The sequence below is a fragment of the Scyliorhinus torazame genome, chromosome 1 (assembly GCF_047496885.1).
Source record: "Scyliorhinus torazame isolate Kashiwa2021f chromosome 1, sScyTor2.1, whole genome shotgun sequence".
NCBI lineage: Eukaryota > Metazoa > Chordata > Chondrichthyes > Carcharhiniformes > Scyliorhinidae > Scyliorhinus > Scyliorhinus torazame.
The window spans coordinates 259,230,554-259,246,526 of NC_092707.1; the positions used below are offsets into that span (position 1 = coordinate 259,230,554).

The 15,973-nt window shown below is 49.4% G+C and overlaps 1 protein-coding gene across 13 annotated transcripts in view; it reads right to left on the reverse strand.

The window, feature by feature from the left end:
* syne1b (spectrin repeat containing, nuclear envelope 1b) overlaps nucleotides 1–15,973 on the reverse strand; it is a 669,902-nt gene that overhangs the window by 319,921 nt on the left and 334,008 nt on the right. For all 13 annotated transcript variants that reach the window (XM_072505314.1, XM_072505250.1, XM_072505295.1 and 10 more), the window contains 5 exons: nucleotides 13,243–13,508; nucleotides 9,094–11,254; nucleotides 5,526–5,863; nucleotides 3,154–3,298; nucleotides 1,931–2,149 (listed from right to left, as the gene is read on the reverse strand). In XM_072505314.1, coding sequence (XP_072361415.1) covers nucleotides 1,931–2,149; nucleotides 3,154–3,298; nucleotides 5,526–5,863; nucleotides 9,094–11,254; nucleotides 13,243–13,508 — 3,129 coding nt within the window. The remainder of the gene's footprint in view (nucleotides 1–1,930; nucleotides 2,150–3,153; nucleotides 3,299–5,525; nucleotides 5,864–9,093; nucleotides 11,255–13,242; nucleotides 13,509–15,973) is intronic.

Genomic DNA, 15,973 nt, shown 5'->3' on the forward strand with positions numbered 1-15,973 from the left:
AAACCTGAAAGGGGTATTAACACACTTGGCCATGGCATGACCAATCAGAATGGAGCAGTATGGAAGACCACTGAACTCCAGGACTGGGTGAGGAAACTTTGACTTTTCAACTTGAAACGAGAGGACCAAGGGGAGCTTAATGGCTAGAGATAGTTAGACAGTAGGTAAATGGGAAACAGAATTTGAAATTAAACCATAATAATGGGACAAGGAGAGACAGGTTCCAGCAGGTCAAAGTGTAAATTTAGGATTGAAATCAGCAATGATTGATCCACACATAGGCCGGAAACTTCTGGCCCCAAAGTGGCAGGACGCGGACAGTGGGACAGCCAAAGCTGAACTGACTTTTTGCGGGACCGGACAGACCCAGCAGTAGATGGTGGCCAGAATATTCCACCCATTGAGCAAACCTTTGAACAGTGTGGTTTAAAAAAAAACAAGGACACTGAGGCATTGGGTGGATGGGGCATTGTTGTATGGTATCTCTGGATGGATGAGTTGGGTTAGGTTGGCAGGGTCATCAGCATCGTCATCATCTTTAACAGTGTCACAAGTAGGCTTACATTAACACTGTAATGAAGTTACTGTGAAAAGCCCCTAGTCGCCCCATTCCAGTGCCAGTTCGGGTACACTGAGGGAGGATTCAGAATATCCAAATCACCTAACAAGCATGTCTTTCAGGACTTGTGGGAAGAACCCGGAGGAAATTCGCGCAGACACGGGGAGAACGTGCAGACTCCGCACAGAAGTGACCCAAGCCGGGAATCAAACCCAGGTCCCTGGCGCTGTGAAGCAACAGTGCTAACCACTGTGTTACCCACATCATTACCGTGCCACATTATCTTGTGGTCCTGCATTGAACACCATCCTGACCGAGCCTTCTAATATTTAAACGATCTCTCTCTTCCATCTAGTCTCCTTTCCCAGAATTCTGCCCAAACACAAAACGAAAACCCATTTTGGTCTTTGTTTTTGATTATTTACCCCCTTCCCAATTTTACTGAAATACAAATGGGCCAAAAGAGCTCCTTTTTCTTCAGACCATTGGGATCCCTTCGTATTTCTACTGTAAAAATAAACACACTGAAAAAAATATACCATTAATCGGTGAATTGGTAAGAGAATATACAAAGTCCAGCTGTGGTAGGGTATTTTAGGTGGACTCTGACGTTGCGTCATGGATGTACCCTGTCCCTTATTTGGAAAGATGACACCTTTGACTAAACTCGTGGTAAGGGGATAAGGACTGGAAATCTCGGTTGGTCAGGTAGCCTATGTGGGAGAGCATACAAGTTTGATGCACTATCATCAGAACTAGAAGATGGTGGAGATGAAGAGGTCTTGAGCAAGTGTAGATCCAGGGAAAAGTGGGTGCAAAGGAAGGGACAAGGAGGAAGGTCCGTGATAAGGTAGAAAGAAGGAATGTCATGTTCTCCAGATTTTCCTCTCTGCTGGAATGATTTACCTCTCCTCCATCCCCTAGATTTTACTTGCCCCGTTATCAACCGTCTTTTGCTTCAGCCGATCATCATTTTGGTAATGTGATCACTCTCACCCTCCACCCTATCACAGATCGTCCTGTCATTTTTTCCTACTTGTCCCTGGCTCTGCAATTGCTTAATATCTCTTTTTTTTGGGGGGGGGGGGCCGCATATTAGCACCACTTCCACCCAAGTCATGTCAACATATGTTAATTCGGCAGGGTGCACAGACTTATGCAAAAAGAGTTCTCCCTTTCCGTTTCCAATGTCTCCCAGTTTTAATGAAAAAGTTATCGACCTGAAACATTAATTCCATTTTTCTCTCTCCACAGATGCTACTGGAGCGGCTGAGCATTTCCAGTACTCTCTGTTTTCATTGAAAATGTCCCACATCTGCAGCATTTGACTATTGTTCTGTTGGAAGCGATATCCTTCACTCTGTTTCGTACCTTATCAGTGAGGTTTTTCCAGCCCCGTGCAGCTTCTTCCAGCATTTTCTCCTGCTCCCGGGCGACAGTGCGGAGTCGAGTCCAGCGCTGCCACACAGTGGTCATCGACCTGCTTATGGTGGCCTTGCTGGCGTCGTTCCCCAAGCTCTCGAGGTGCGAAGCTTGTTCCTCTAGGGCTGTGATCTTCTCATGGAAGGAGTTCACCACAGAGAGCAAGGACTGGGCGTAGAGAGAAATATTGGTGAAATGTGGGAATTAAACTAGAGCATGATGCTTTCACAAACACATGCAACTTAGTACAGAAGTTTCTACTGAATTCCCTATTGGATTTCTTGGTGACCATCTTATATTGATGGTCTTAATCTTCCCACAATTGAAAATATTGGGTGCAATTCAACCACCGCATTGCGCCCAGCAAGGATCTGGGGGCAATGGGTGAATCCCGTGAGAGCCCCAAATCACGTTCCGCGTCGGACGCCGGGCCAATCGTGAGTCTCCCGACTTGCTCCCCTTGATGCAATCTGGACCTCACTCTTGCTGAGCGTGATCCAGATCAGCTTGTCTAAATTAACCTACGGCTCATTTAAAAATCTGGACGCCGCTTTCACCCGGTGCCCGGGAATCAACAGACGTACGGGCTGTGAGACCTCGACGTTTAGCACTGGTTTCCAGGGGGGGCGGGGGGTTCTCGCAGGCCATTAGAAACCCCCGGGTGGTCGGGGACAGGGCAGGGTAGCACCTGGCACTGCCATGGTGACAGACTGGCAGTGCCATGGTGCCCGGTTGGCACTGCCAGAGGTTGGGCCTGGGTTGGGGGAGGGGGGCCTTGCCTATTGAGGGGGCAGTGAAGGGGAGGTTCTAGGAACCACAAGAAGGTTGGAGGGGGTCCCAAAAAAAACAGCAATGTATGATGTGACAATCGACAATAGTTCATGGTCATCATTATACTTTTAATTCCAGAGTTTTATTGGATTCAAATTTCACCATCTGCTGTGGTGGGATTGGAACCCGGACCCCCAGATCTTGGCCAGGGTCTCTGGATTATTAGACAACTGCGCCACTGCCTCCCCAGTTGCTTATTGTTGTGAGCTAGTTATTGATGAGTTAGTTATTGATGGGTTAGTTACTATTGTGAGCTATTTATTGATCTGAGTTATTATTGTGAGTTAATTATTGATGTAAGCTAGTTACTATTGTCAGCCAGTTACTGTTGCCATACTGACCTTATGTTGAGTCAGCTTCTCTTCACTTTCATGGCTTGTTGCTGCTTTAGCTGAAGAGAATTCTGATAACTTCTTTTCCGCCTGGTTCATCAGAGCAATGACTTGCTGCCTGGTCTCCTGGTAGTCTTGCCAGTGGGCCACACATCTAGGGAAATGGGCCAGAACCACACTAATCAGTTCTTATTTTTCAAAAGATAGTCAACACTCCCTCGGAGCAGTGCTGATCTGATGCAATCGGTAGAGTGCTGACATTACCATCAGCAATTATTTGAAGACAATCTACTGTGCCAGGGTGCCATACTAGGCAGCTTACATAACGATTGAAAAGGAAGGAATTATGGTGATTTTCAAATCAGCAATGAAGTACCTCCAGGCCTTATGGCAGGATAACTCATTCATTATGCTCACTCCAACGGTGCCTCACGATATTGAAAAAACAGCTTCAGCTGACAATCTAGCCCAGGCCAGAAGGGCTGAATGGCCTCTTTCTATAATTTTGGTGATTCCAATCCCTTTGGTCCATCATTGTGAAGAAATCATCAAATCTTCATCTGGCCAATGAAATGATGCAATGGAAGCAACTGCTCAAATTCAGCCTGATTTGCAGCCAGATTTCAATAAATCACGGATCACATTATTCAAAGCTATCATGTAAATCACAAATGACAAGACTAACAAGGAAATTTGTGTTTAGTAAAGGAAGGAGAATTGGCCAGGACACCAGGAGAACTTTATGCTCCTTAAATCATTCCATGGCACCTTTAACATCTATCGAACAGGCAGACAGGTCCCCGGTTTAACATCTCATCTGAAAGGCAGCGGCACCTCTGACAGAACGGCACTCCCTCAGTACCACGCTGAGAGTGTGAGCTGAGAGTTTGCGCTCGGGCCTCTTCAATGAGGCTTGGGCCCATGTTCTGAATCAGTGGCAAGAGTGAGCAAGCTAGGCTAATGGATGGAAAACCAGGCTGAGCTGCAAATCGGGTGTGCGCCCCTCGATGCCTGACAACCCGATAGGTGTGAGGTTGTCGTAAAGAACTACGGAGGGCTAAATCATTAAACCTTCGCCCCATTTTGATCTGAAATACCCTCCTCCAGCTGCTGTTCCAATACTTGGACAGATTTTCCAAGATTTTAATGGAATGTCATTACACAGAATTTACAAGATATAAAAAGGTCAACAGATCCATGTCAGCTTTTATGCTCCATCCAAGCTTCCTATCACCCGATCAGCATAACATTCTATTTGTTGATTGTGGGTGAAGCTGACGCCAGGCCCTATGGGGTGTCAGAGGTGTCGGGTGTGCAGGAGGGGAAATGGGCCGATGTCGCGGCCTTCGCCTCTCTGATTGCCCAGCGACGGTTTTCTTAAATTGGAGGTCGGCAGCGCCATCACAGGTGGTGGTGTGGTTGGGGGACCTATAGGAGTTCCTCAGGTTGGAGAAAATTAAGTTTTGCCTCAGGGAATAGGAGGAGGGGTTTGTAGTAGGGTGGAGGCCCGTTTCTGTCCATGTTTGAGGATTTGTCTGAGGCGGGGGTAGGGTGGAGGGGTTGGCAATTAAAAGGGGGAAAATTGAAAAACTGTTTGGACTATGTTTTGTTGGTGCTATGTGGATGTTTTTTGAGGGTGTTTGCAGTAAAATATATATTTTTTTAAACTTTCTATTTGTTCCTCCCTATGTACATATCTAGCTTTATTAGTCACGACCTTCCACCCTTATCTTTGGGCTCCCCACAACTGAAAACATCATCTCTACATCCACCTGATCAAAGTCCTTTATAATTCAAAGGCCTGCATCACCTCTCGGCCCCCTCTTCCCAGAGAAAAGAGCTCCAGTATTCCCTGATACTTGTAATGTTGCAGTTCTAGCAGTTCATGCAGCGAAGGTCTTGGGGCACAGTGGATAGCATCCCTACCGGAAGCTCCGGGTCCGGGTCCCACCCCAGGACTTGACGGCCATGGAAAGTGCATTCATAATGTGACCAAAACTGTTGAGAATCGACTTGCAAATCCTTCCAACACACGTTAATGCAGGCGGTAAGAGCTGGAGGGATTCCTGGTCAGCCATGCGATGGAAAGAACGTTAGAGCCTCTACCATCACTATCCAAAGTTCCAGACTACAACGTGCATGTAAAGTGCCCTTTGCCACAGCAACATGGACTGCTTATAAATCTTTCTCACACCTTCTCCTGTGCCTCTACATTCTTTTTGTAATATGGAGAAAAGGACTGGGCATAATACTCCAAATGGAGTAGATCACCATGCCAGTTCTGCCCTTGTTGTATCATGGCCAGATGATGACCAAGTCAATGACTTTGCTGCCCAACATAGCAAATGTAAGCAATATTGACACCTATTTGAGGAATTTACCTTTGGAGAATCTCTTGCTGACCTTGAGCTTGTTGCTCAGTGGCTCCTCTTCTTTGCCGCAGCGAGGCCAAGTTCTGTTCCACTTGCTCTCGTCCTGCCAAGTTGATCGAGGGCAGTAGGCCAGGTATCAATGCCTCTAACTCTCCCAGCTGGCTGGCCAGCTCTGCTTCTGTGGTGAAGAACTCAACGTGCCTCCGCAAGGTCTCCTCTGAACCCTCAACATCAAGGCCATCACCTGTCTGCTGTAAGAGAGCACTGGCATCGTCCAGCCAGATGCTGGCCGAGTGAATAGCCTGCTGGTACCTCTGCATCAGTGCCTGCAACTGGTCCATGGACGCCTGGACGGATGGAAGAGAAATTATCGTTATCACTCTATCAAAACAGTCGTCACATCACTACGGCAGTACTAAACCTGAGTGGTCTCCGGCAGCAATATTACCACGTTTCCTAGGATTATACATAATACTTCTCACAAATTTCAGAAAAATCTAATTTCCCTGCTAATGAGGCACTATAGCCTGAGAAGTGTTCCGCTTGGTAGAAATACATGACTGCAGAGTGGACTGTAATACCAGAGAGAAAGCCATAATACTGGAGATGGAGCTGTAATACTGGAGAGGGCAGTGACAGAGAGGACTGTATTACTGGAAAGAGAAGACTCCAGTGCTGGGGAGAGAAGGCTCCAGTGCTGGGGAAAGAGGGCTGTATTGCTGGGGAGAGAGGGCTGTATTACTGGAGAGAGAGGTCTGCAATACTGGAGAGAGAGGGCTGTATTGCTGGGGAGAGAGGGCTGTATTGCTGGGGAGAGAGGGCTGTAATACTGGAGAGAGGGCTGCAATACTGGAGAGAGAGGGCTGCAATACTGGAGAGAGAGGGCTGTATTGCTGGAGAGAGGGCTGCAATACTGGAGAGAGAGGGCTGTATTGCTGGGGAGAGAGGGCTGTATTACTGGAGAAAGAGGGCTGTAATACCAGAGAGGACAGTGATACTGGAGAGAGAAGATTGTAATACTGGAGAGGGAGGGATATAATATTGGGGAAAGAGGGCTGTAATACTGGAGAGAGGGCGCTGTATTGCTGGAGAGAGAGGGCTGTACTACTGGAGAGAGAGGGCTGTATTACTGGAGCGAGAGGGCTGCAATACTGGGGAGAGAGGGCTGTAATACCGGAGAGGGCAGTGATACAGCACGGTAGCATAGTGGTTAGCACTATGGCTTCATAGCGCCAGGGTCCCAGGTTCGATTCCCAGCTTGGCTCACTGTCTATGCGGAGTCTGCACGTTCTCCCCATGTCTGTGGGGGTTTCCTCCGGGTGCTCCGGTTTCCTCCCACAAGTCCCGAAAAATGTGCTATCAGGTAATTTGGACATTCTAATTCTCCCTCTGTGTACCCGAACAGGCACCGGAATATGGCGACTAAGGGCTTTTCACAGTAACTTCATTGCAATGCTAATGTAAGCCTACTTGTGACAATAAAGATAATTATTATTATGCTGGAGAGGGAAGATTGTAATACTGAGAGAGAGGGCTGTAATACTGGAGAGAGGGCTGTAATATTGGAGAGATGGGGCTATAATATTGGAGAGGCAGTGAAACTGGAGAGAGAGGGCTGTAATACTGGGGAAAGAGGGCCATAATACTGGAAAGAGAGGGCTGTAATACTGGAGAGAGAGGGCTGTAATACTGGAGAGAGAGGGCTGTAATGCTGCAGTGATAGGGCTGTAAAACTGGAGAGAGAGAGAGGGCTGTAAAACTGGAGAGAGAGAGAGAGCTGTAATACTGGAGCAAGAAGTCTATAATACTGGAGAGAGAGAGCTAAAATACATCCAGAGAGGGTGGCAATACTGGAGACAGAGGGCTATAATACTGGAGCGAGAAGGGTATAATACTGGAGAGGGCTGTGATACTGGAGTAAGATTTGTTGTAACACACAGTGGAATAGTGGTAATATTATTGGACTCAAAGAGTTCAGGCACATGTCCAACTGACACCACGGAACATTGAAGGGAAAGAAAGATCTAGTTGAGGGAGAGATAACATAGACGGAAAGGAAAACCAAGTAAAAATGTAAAAGTTATATTTTTTCATAATATCGAACAACAGTTAACTAGTTTGGCTTCAGCTGAAGCATTGCGTCCAGTTCAAGGCACTGCAATTTGGAATAGATATGAAGAAATTGGAGGTAGTATATAAACCAATTCAGAAGAATGGTGGTAGGGATCAGTATTTCAGTTGTGAAGATAGATTGGAGAAGTTAGGGCTATTTTACTGAGAAAAAAAGAGGACTTATTTGACAGAGATATTCATAATTATGCGGGTTCTGGACAGAGTACACAGGGAGGAATTATTCCCATTTGAGAAAGGATTGAAGACGAGGAAAGTCTTCTCACCCAGAGGCTGGTGGGAATTTGGGATGCACTGCCTAGGAGGATAGTTGAGGCATGAAAACCTCATCATCTTTAAAAAGTACTTGGGGGAGCACTTGAAATGTCATAACATTCAAGGCTATGGGCCAAGTGCTGGGATGTGGGATTAGTGGAGATTTAGAGTAGTTTTCTTTTGGTCGGTGTAGGCTTGATGGGTCGAAAGGCCTCTTCTGTACTGTATGATTCTACGATTCTAAGAGAGCATAAATTTTAAGTAATTGGTGAAAGAATCCATGGTGATTTTTGAGAAACATTTTCACACAGCGATGGTTAAGGTTTGGAATGCTCCGCCTGAGGGTGTGGTGGGGGCAGATTCAATTGAAACATTCAAAAGGGAATTAGACTGTTATCTGTTAAGGAAGGATGTGCACAGGAGAGGGAGGAAGTGGGAGATCGGCACTAGGTGAGTTGTTCATTCACATACAATGGGCCGAATGGTCACTTTCTCACCGTAACAATCATGTGACTCTGTGACTTCTTGCAAGAATGGAGTTGAACAGTTTGATTTGATCACTTGCTGGGTTGGTTGCCATTAATAACAATCACTTGGTGAACCATGGTGCTTGCGTCATCCAGCGCCAACCCTATAATTCCGTGGGGATTTTAATTCGAGTTTAATGCACAAGTCCAACAGAGGCTGAGGGTGAGGTATATGCAGAGAAAGTGGTGGAGAAGTGTAACCCGAGCAGTGAGTTTGGAAATTTGCCCCTGAACCTGTGACTGCTTGCTGCATTAACACCGACATGGATCACGAACACACCATTACGCTTCCAGCAAAATTTGGGCCATTACTTTAGTGGGCAAGTGGTCAACAGGCTCCAAAGGATGACAATGTAAAGGGCTTGGTTGATTAATTCAAATGCTAATTGGATAGATTTCTTTCAGAAAATAACATTTTGAGATACATTGTGTAAGAGTAAATTGAGGTGTGGCTTGTGGTTGGGAGAAGCAGGTGGTCCCCAACTCTCTCCACTACTGGTATTTTCTTCATCTATTGGCTGGGTGTGTTGCCGACTAATTTAAAGAGATTGACTGCTATAATTAGTCAACAACTCCATTGTTTATTTACTATGACTACCAGGATGGCAGAAGGTCAACCAGATAGGCCTCAGCCTTTTCTTGTCCAGCAATTCCTATTCACTAACCTTCCTGGTGCTCAATGTCTCCTGGACTTCAGTCTCGAGCTTGGAGAGTTCAAGCAAGTTGCTCTCCACCTGTGGAGGAATCAGCTCCCTGGACTCGGTATATTTCTCCTTCTCTTTACTGCTCAGCGCCGCCATGATCCGAAGACTTGACTGGACTTCCTCCTCGAGGATCTGGGATTTCCGTATCTCTTCCTGGATACTCTGAAGCTTTATATCCAGGTTTGAGGCCGTGCAGAGGTCTCCCTTAATCTGCCGCAGCCAATCCAGGGTGCGCTGGATTTCAGTCTGGAAATCGATCCTTTGGACGAGTCTGCTCTCGCACTCCATTATCCTCGCGCTGATTGTTCCTTGGGTTGACTGAAGCTCATCTTTCCAGGCTTGTATCTGTTGACCCCTCGCCTCGTGGGCTCCGCTTTCCAACTCAGGTGAAAACTGCTCCACTTGCTCGACCAGCCTCTTCAAAAGGGAGCTGGCGTCCTGCACCCCACCCGCCAAAGCATGGTAGTTCTTCAGCTTCTCCTCGATGGAGAGAGTCTCCTCGTTGATTTTGACGAGCTCTTCGCCGAGACCCCGGAGCTGCGTCTCCAGCTGCAGCGACGCAACCTCATGTTCTTGGTAAGCTGCGGCGGTGTCGTCCAGCAGCCCCACACGCAGCTCAATTTGCCGCCTCAGGCGGCCGTGGAGGCTCGCCAAACCAGCCATCTCGTCAGGCTGCCAGGGCTGGCCGGAGCTCCGGAAGGTCTCCTTCCTCTGGTTCAGGTCATCTACCGCCTTGCCAAGGCCCAGCACCTCACCAAGGAGGGCTCTGAGGTCACTCTGCGCTGAAAGCACCTCCTTTGAGGAGAGGCCGAGGCGCACTTTGGTCATCTGTATCACCTGATCCTCCAGTTCACTCAGTGCCTTGCTGGTCAAATCAATCAAGGAGACGTACTCCTTACGGCCCGCAATTGCCTCCTGGATCTTGTCAGACTTTTCCTTTGCCAGGGCTACGATGCAGTTAAACTGCTTGGGAAGGACATTCAACTTCTCATCCAAAAAGGAGTGATCAGCTTCGCTCAGCGAAGGCAGCAATTCCCGCCCCGTTCTTTGCACTAGCAGAAGCAGATTTTCATACTCGGGAGATTGTTCCAGTAGCTGCTGGTACTTGCTCAGCTGGGAGGAGAGTTCTGCGTCACTGCTCATGAGGCTGATCTGTGGGAAAGTGACAATATCCGCCTGTTTTAGCCAGTGGCACACCTTGTCCAAGTCCGCCTTGAAATACTTCCTGGAGACCAGGATCTTCTCCAGCTCCTGCAGCCTCTGGCCACTTTGTTGCAGGGCAGAGTCGTACATGCTCTGCAGCTCCTGTAACTGGGACATAATCTCAGCCGTCTCCTCCTCTGTCGCATCCTTGGCCAGCTCCCTGCCCTGGGCCCACAGGGCCGTGACATCCGCTTGATACTCCTTAAGCCGGGCGCTTACGTTCTTGCAGGTTCGGATCTGCTTGCCCACGTCCAGTGGCAGAAGGGCCACATGCTCCTGTGACGTGGCCACCCGCTCATTTTGCTGGATCCAGTTGATGGCCAGGCTGACGGCCATGAGGAACTGCGTGCGGTCCGATAGGGCCTTGCTCAGGTACTTCCTCCGCTGGCCGACCGCCTCGCTGAGGGAGCTCATCTTCCCGTGCAGTGCGCTCAGGGCCCTCTGCAGTCGCTGCCTCTCGTCCAGACCCAGGCGAGCCAGGATCTTCTCAGCTTCCTCCGTCACCGCCCCATGAGTCAACTGCTGGGACTCCAGCTCATTGCAGATGGCGATGTGGTCCAGGAGGAGGGTCTGCGCCAGCTCAGCTGGCGGGCTACATCTCAGAGCCTCAGCGAAGAGATGGGTTTGACCGTCCGCCCAGTCCACTAAGTCGTCGAGTTTGGACTGGCACTGGCTCAATTCCTCCAACGTCAGAACGGAAACCTGAATTTTCTTTTCAATCAGGTCCTCCAAGTGGGCCCATTGCTTCTCAAAGTGGCTAGTCTGCTCTTTGACTAGTTCCTTATCTTCAGGGTTCAAGCGATCCATTAGTTTCTGCTTCTGTTCCTTCAGGTCATCCACTACAAATGTCTGAGCCTGCACGATGCTCGCCAACTTCTTCAGAGCTTCCAGGTGTTCAGCGGTGCTTTCAGCATCCATTCTGTTACAAACAAAACAACATCAAAGTGAGAAGGTGCCGTGTTTTGCCTGAGAGCGTGACAACAATTACTCCCAGTCTATTTCTCCACTTTAATTAGAGGGATGATTTTCAGACTTTGTTCCGGAGCAGGATCTCTTTCCCTGCCTGTAGTGAATCACATGAGACCTCTTACCATGTGGAAAGTGGTAAACAGTGAGCGCTGAGGGATTCCCATTGTGCACTCTCAGTAAGTACACCTCCCAGCCGCAAGGCCGCCAGGGACAATTGCTCCCGACAATGTCAAGATGTTACAATGCTTCCCAACTGGTGGATGCTTTGTTGCACTGACACATGCCAAATACAGACATTATACAGATAAATCTGGCAGGTAGACAGATCGTTAGATGTCTAGTCAGACAGATAGGGATAGAGAAAAGAGGGAGAGAGAGAGAAGGAAATAGAGAGGGAAAGAGAACTTCAGAGAGATAGAGGGAGAAGGAAATAGAGCGAGAGAGAAATTATTAGAGAGTAGAGAGATATAGGGCGCGGTAAAAAAAGAGTCCAATTTTGGGTGTGTATAGCAGGGCGTTTTTCGGCATCTGCAGCACAAAGAACAACCCATTATCTAACAGGACTCTGCTGGGCTTTTTTGGCCTAGGTCGAGAACGCAGTGCCGAGGCCACTCTCACCTCATTTCCTGCACTGACTAGCTCAGCTCAGCTTGTCAGGTCAGCAAGAGTATTCGTGAATCGGGGCAGCATTTTTAAATGCCCTTCCGATCCTTTGTCCTCCCTCTGCTCCTCCACCACGGCTTCCAGACCCCCCCCGCACCAACCCTACCTCTTTGGGAGTCCTCGAGCCAACCCCCCTCACCCAACCCCTCAAGGGCAGGGCATCCCCGGACCCAATCTCTGGCACCGGCAACCTGGCGCCTTGCTACTGCCATCCTGGCAGTGCCACCTGGGATCTCTGGAAGCACCATGGTGGCATTTCAAGGATGCCCAGGTGGCAGTACCAAGGTGCCAGGCTGGCAGTGCCAAGGTGCCAGCAGAAGTGCCAGGATACTACCCTGCCCAGAGCCCGACATCCCCGGAGGTTTCTAATGGCCTGGGGAACACCCCACATTTCTTCTCAGGATACTTTCCGAGCATTGGAAATCTCACAAGAGGCCTATCTCTCGAGTTTTAACGGCCTCACACATCACCAAGTCGAGCGTGACGAGGCCATTAAATCGTGCCCATAGAGAGAGATAGAGCGATAGAGATAGCGAGAACAGAGAGAGAGAGACAGAGATATTTAGATAGAGACCGAGATATAGAGAGAAAGAAAGGGCGGCACGATTGCCTAGCACAGTGGTTAGCACTGCTGCCTATGGCGCTGAGGACCCGGGTTCGATCCCGGCCCTGGGACACTGTCCGTGAGTAGTTTGCACATTCTCCCCATGTCTGCGTGGGTCTCACCCTCACAACCCAATGATGTACAGGGTAGGTGGATTGGCCACGCTAAATTGTCCCTTAATTGGAAAAACAGAATTGGGTACTCTAAATTTTAAAATAAATAAAGAGAGAAAGAGAGACATATGCCAGGATTCCCGGTTGTGAGACCGCCCCGCTATTGCTGCTGGTGAGGATGGAGAATTTGGCGCTGCACCAAATCTCCCAATCACTGCAATGGGACCAGAGAATCCCATTGCCGCAAACCGTTGGAGAATACCACCCTTAGAGAGAGAGACACAGAGACAGACAGGCTGACTGACTGATTATTGGGAATGATAAATCGAGAATCTGCTAAAATAAACTACAATTAAATAGAGCCTGCCACACCTTCAGCACAGCCCAAAGTGCTTCACGTTCCATTCAGTGTTGCTTGAAGTGCAGCCACTCCGGTTTCACATGGAATGCAATAGCCATTGTACACAAAGCAAGGCTCCAACAACAGCAATTACAGGACTTAGCAGGCAGACAGACATGACAGATAAGGAAAATCTGTCTGTCTAACCACTCACTCACCTGGCCAGGTTGTCCCATTCTTTTGTGAACTTGTCGAGGAGCACCTCCACAATACTCATTTGGTCGTGGTAATCCCTGGCTCTCTGCTGGTCCTCCTCTCTCATTGAGTGAAGAGCATTGATCTGGTGACACAACTCCAACCACTGGTTACTTAACTGGCCGATCTCGGAGTGCTCAGGCGATTCATGGCCTTCCGTCAGTATACTGACCTTCTCTGTGAGCGCAGTGATGTGAGCTTGCCTGGACTGGAACTGGTGACCCAGTTCCTAAACAGAAGAAATGCAGACAGAATCTTTCAATGTATTGACATGCCAACAGCTGATGAATCTGAACTCTGGACTTAGCTGGTAAACGTCAAGGTGTCCTCATCAGCAAAAGACCAATCGGGTTAAAGGATGAGGAAACTCACTCCAAATTCCTGCTCGTTGGTGGGACCTGGTCTGGTTCAGTCCCATTAATCAGATTGAAATGAATGGAATATGGAAAACCTCAAACCTCACTAACATCTGCCTGAAATCTGGGTGGAGGTTTTCTGCCCCCGTTTTCGAGTGGGTGGGAAGGTCGGAGGGGGCGGAAAATTCAAAAATTCAACGCGAGTCCCAAAACGGCTTTTACGATTTCCCGTTGTGATTGTCTCCACTCGCAACCCCCCCCCCCCCCCCCCCCCCCCCCCCCCCATGACACAATGGTGTTCCCACCATGAAATCTCAGGAACCCCATTGGCACACATTAGCGTATACTGTAACATCCCCCACAGAGGGAAGTCCATCACGTCAGTGCGATTTACAACAGGTCTTGACAAATGGGGACCTGGGGCTGGATTCTCTGCCGGCGGGATGCTCCGTTTTGCTGGAAAATGGGAAACCCCATTGCCGGCCGGCGTAACGGAGCATCCCTCCGGCGGGGTGAAACAGAAATGTGGCGTGGCGGGGCGGAGAACCCAACCCCTGGTGAGCAGAACCCACTGGGGGGAAGCACAGGTACGTACAGCCCCGGGGTGGACATGCGGGGGAGGGGGGGCATTTATTCCTATTTACTTCAAATCGGGCACCCCAATCCTTTTCACCCTTCCATTTTCTTTCCAAGTGTTAAAAAAATACGGTTGGAAAACCCAGCAAAGCAGCTGGCAGGCTGCCCCCCTGCTTTCCCTACGGAGACAACACTTAGGAAAATGGATCAAAATATTCCACTCCTGTGTCAAGACCAATTCAAAGATGAAATTACACCCAAGACATTTCCGAAATGGGCCGGAATTCTCCGTCCGTTTGCGCCAATCCCGCTGCAGTGAATGGAGGTTTTGGCTGAGCCCGAATTCTCTGACCTCGCTAGCAGTGGTGGCGGGACGGCCATGGTTTAGGATTGATGCCTGTAACTCAACAGTGTGATTACCCGAAGGTTAAATAGGAAATGCTGAAACTGAAACTCAGCTGTTCAAGTGTAAACCAATGGGAGGCCAATCCATTAACTACATGAAGTGAGAACACAAAGGCTACAGCAACACTTACAAGGGAGAAGGGAAGGAAGATAGGGTAATCCAGCTCGGGAGTGAGGGAGATGGGGGGGGGCTCAAACCGAGAGCCTGCAAAGTGAGTTTAGACTATGCAGACTTAATGAGTCTGCTGGCCTCTAAAATTTAGGTGGAGGCTACAATTTAGAAAACAGTATAGTGTGGCGACTAGAAGACTTTAGGGGTTGCCCGACGCCAAAATTGTGATCGGCAATCAGGCGGAGAATTGATTTCGATGCCAGAATCAGGGCCGGCGCCAGTTTGACTCCGAATTGCGATTCTCCACCTCCTCCAAACCGGTCGTGACGCGCATCGCGCACAGTCGTAAGGCCGTTGGCGCCTCGTCGGCCGGCCTACCCGCGATGTTCCGTCCCCTATAGGCCGAGTTCCTAACGGCGCAGGACACGTGTGGTATGAGCCGGCGTACCAGCTGCGGACTGTGTCCAGCACCGCCACACTTGGCCGGGATCCGTGCCACTGGCTGGGAGGGGGGGGGGGGGGCGTCTGCTAGGGCTGGGGGGACAGGTGGGGGATAGGTAGGGGGTGGGCTGTGGGGTCGCGGTTTGCGGGTTAGGTTACACGCACGGCTATCGCCATGTTGTACCGTGCGGCCGGTGCAGGTCGTCAGCTATGTGCGTGCGCGGCCCGGATCCCGGCCATTCTCCGGCTGTTTCCACCATGGCGTAGGCGGAAGCGACCCCCTCCACTGCGCATGCGCGGGGATGCCGTGAGCGGCCGCTGACGCTCCCGCGCATGCGCCGCCCGGCAATGTCATTTCCGCGCCAGCTGGCGGGGCACCAAAGGCCTTTCCCGCCAGCTGGCGGGGCAGAAATCAGTCCGGCGCGGGCCTAGCCCCTCAAGGTGAGGGCTCGGCCCCCCAAGATGCGGAGGATTCCGCACCTTTGGGGCGGCGCGATGCCGGACTGATTTGCGCCGTTTTTGGCGCCGGTCGGCGGACATCGCACCGATCACGGAGAATTTCGCCCAAGAAGTTTAATGTTGTAGTTATAATAAAGTTTTGTTTTAAACTACCAAAGCCCTATTTGTTCATACAATCACTTCTGGAGCGAATCATTCTTTTCGCACAGTCTTACAAGAAACTAAAATATTGGGGTTTCCTAGCCATTGGTCTGGGATCATAATAATAGATTCCAAATAAAGAAGCTCCTCAGTTATACAAGAGTGCTGTTCAGGCTCTGTCTGGAGAACAGCGCTCTGTTGTGG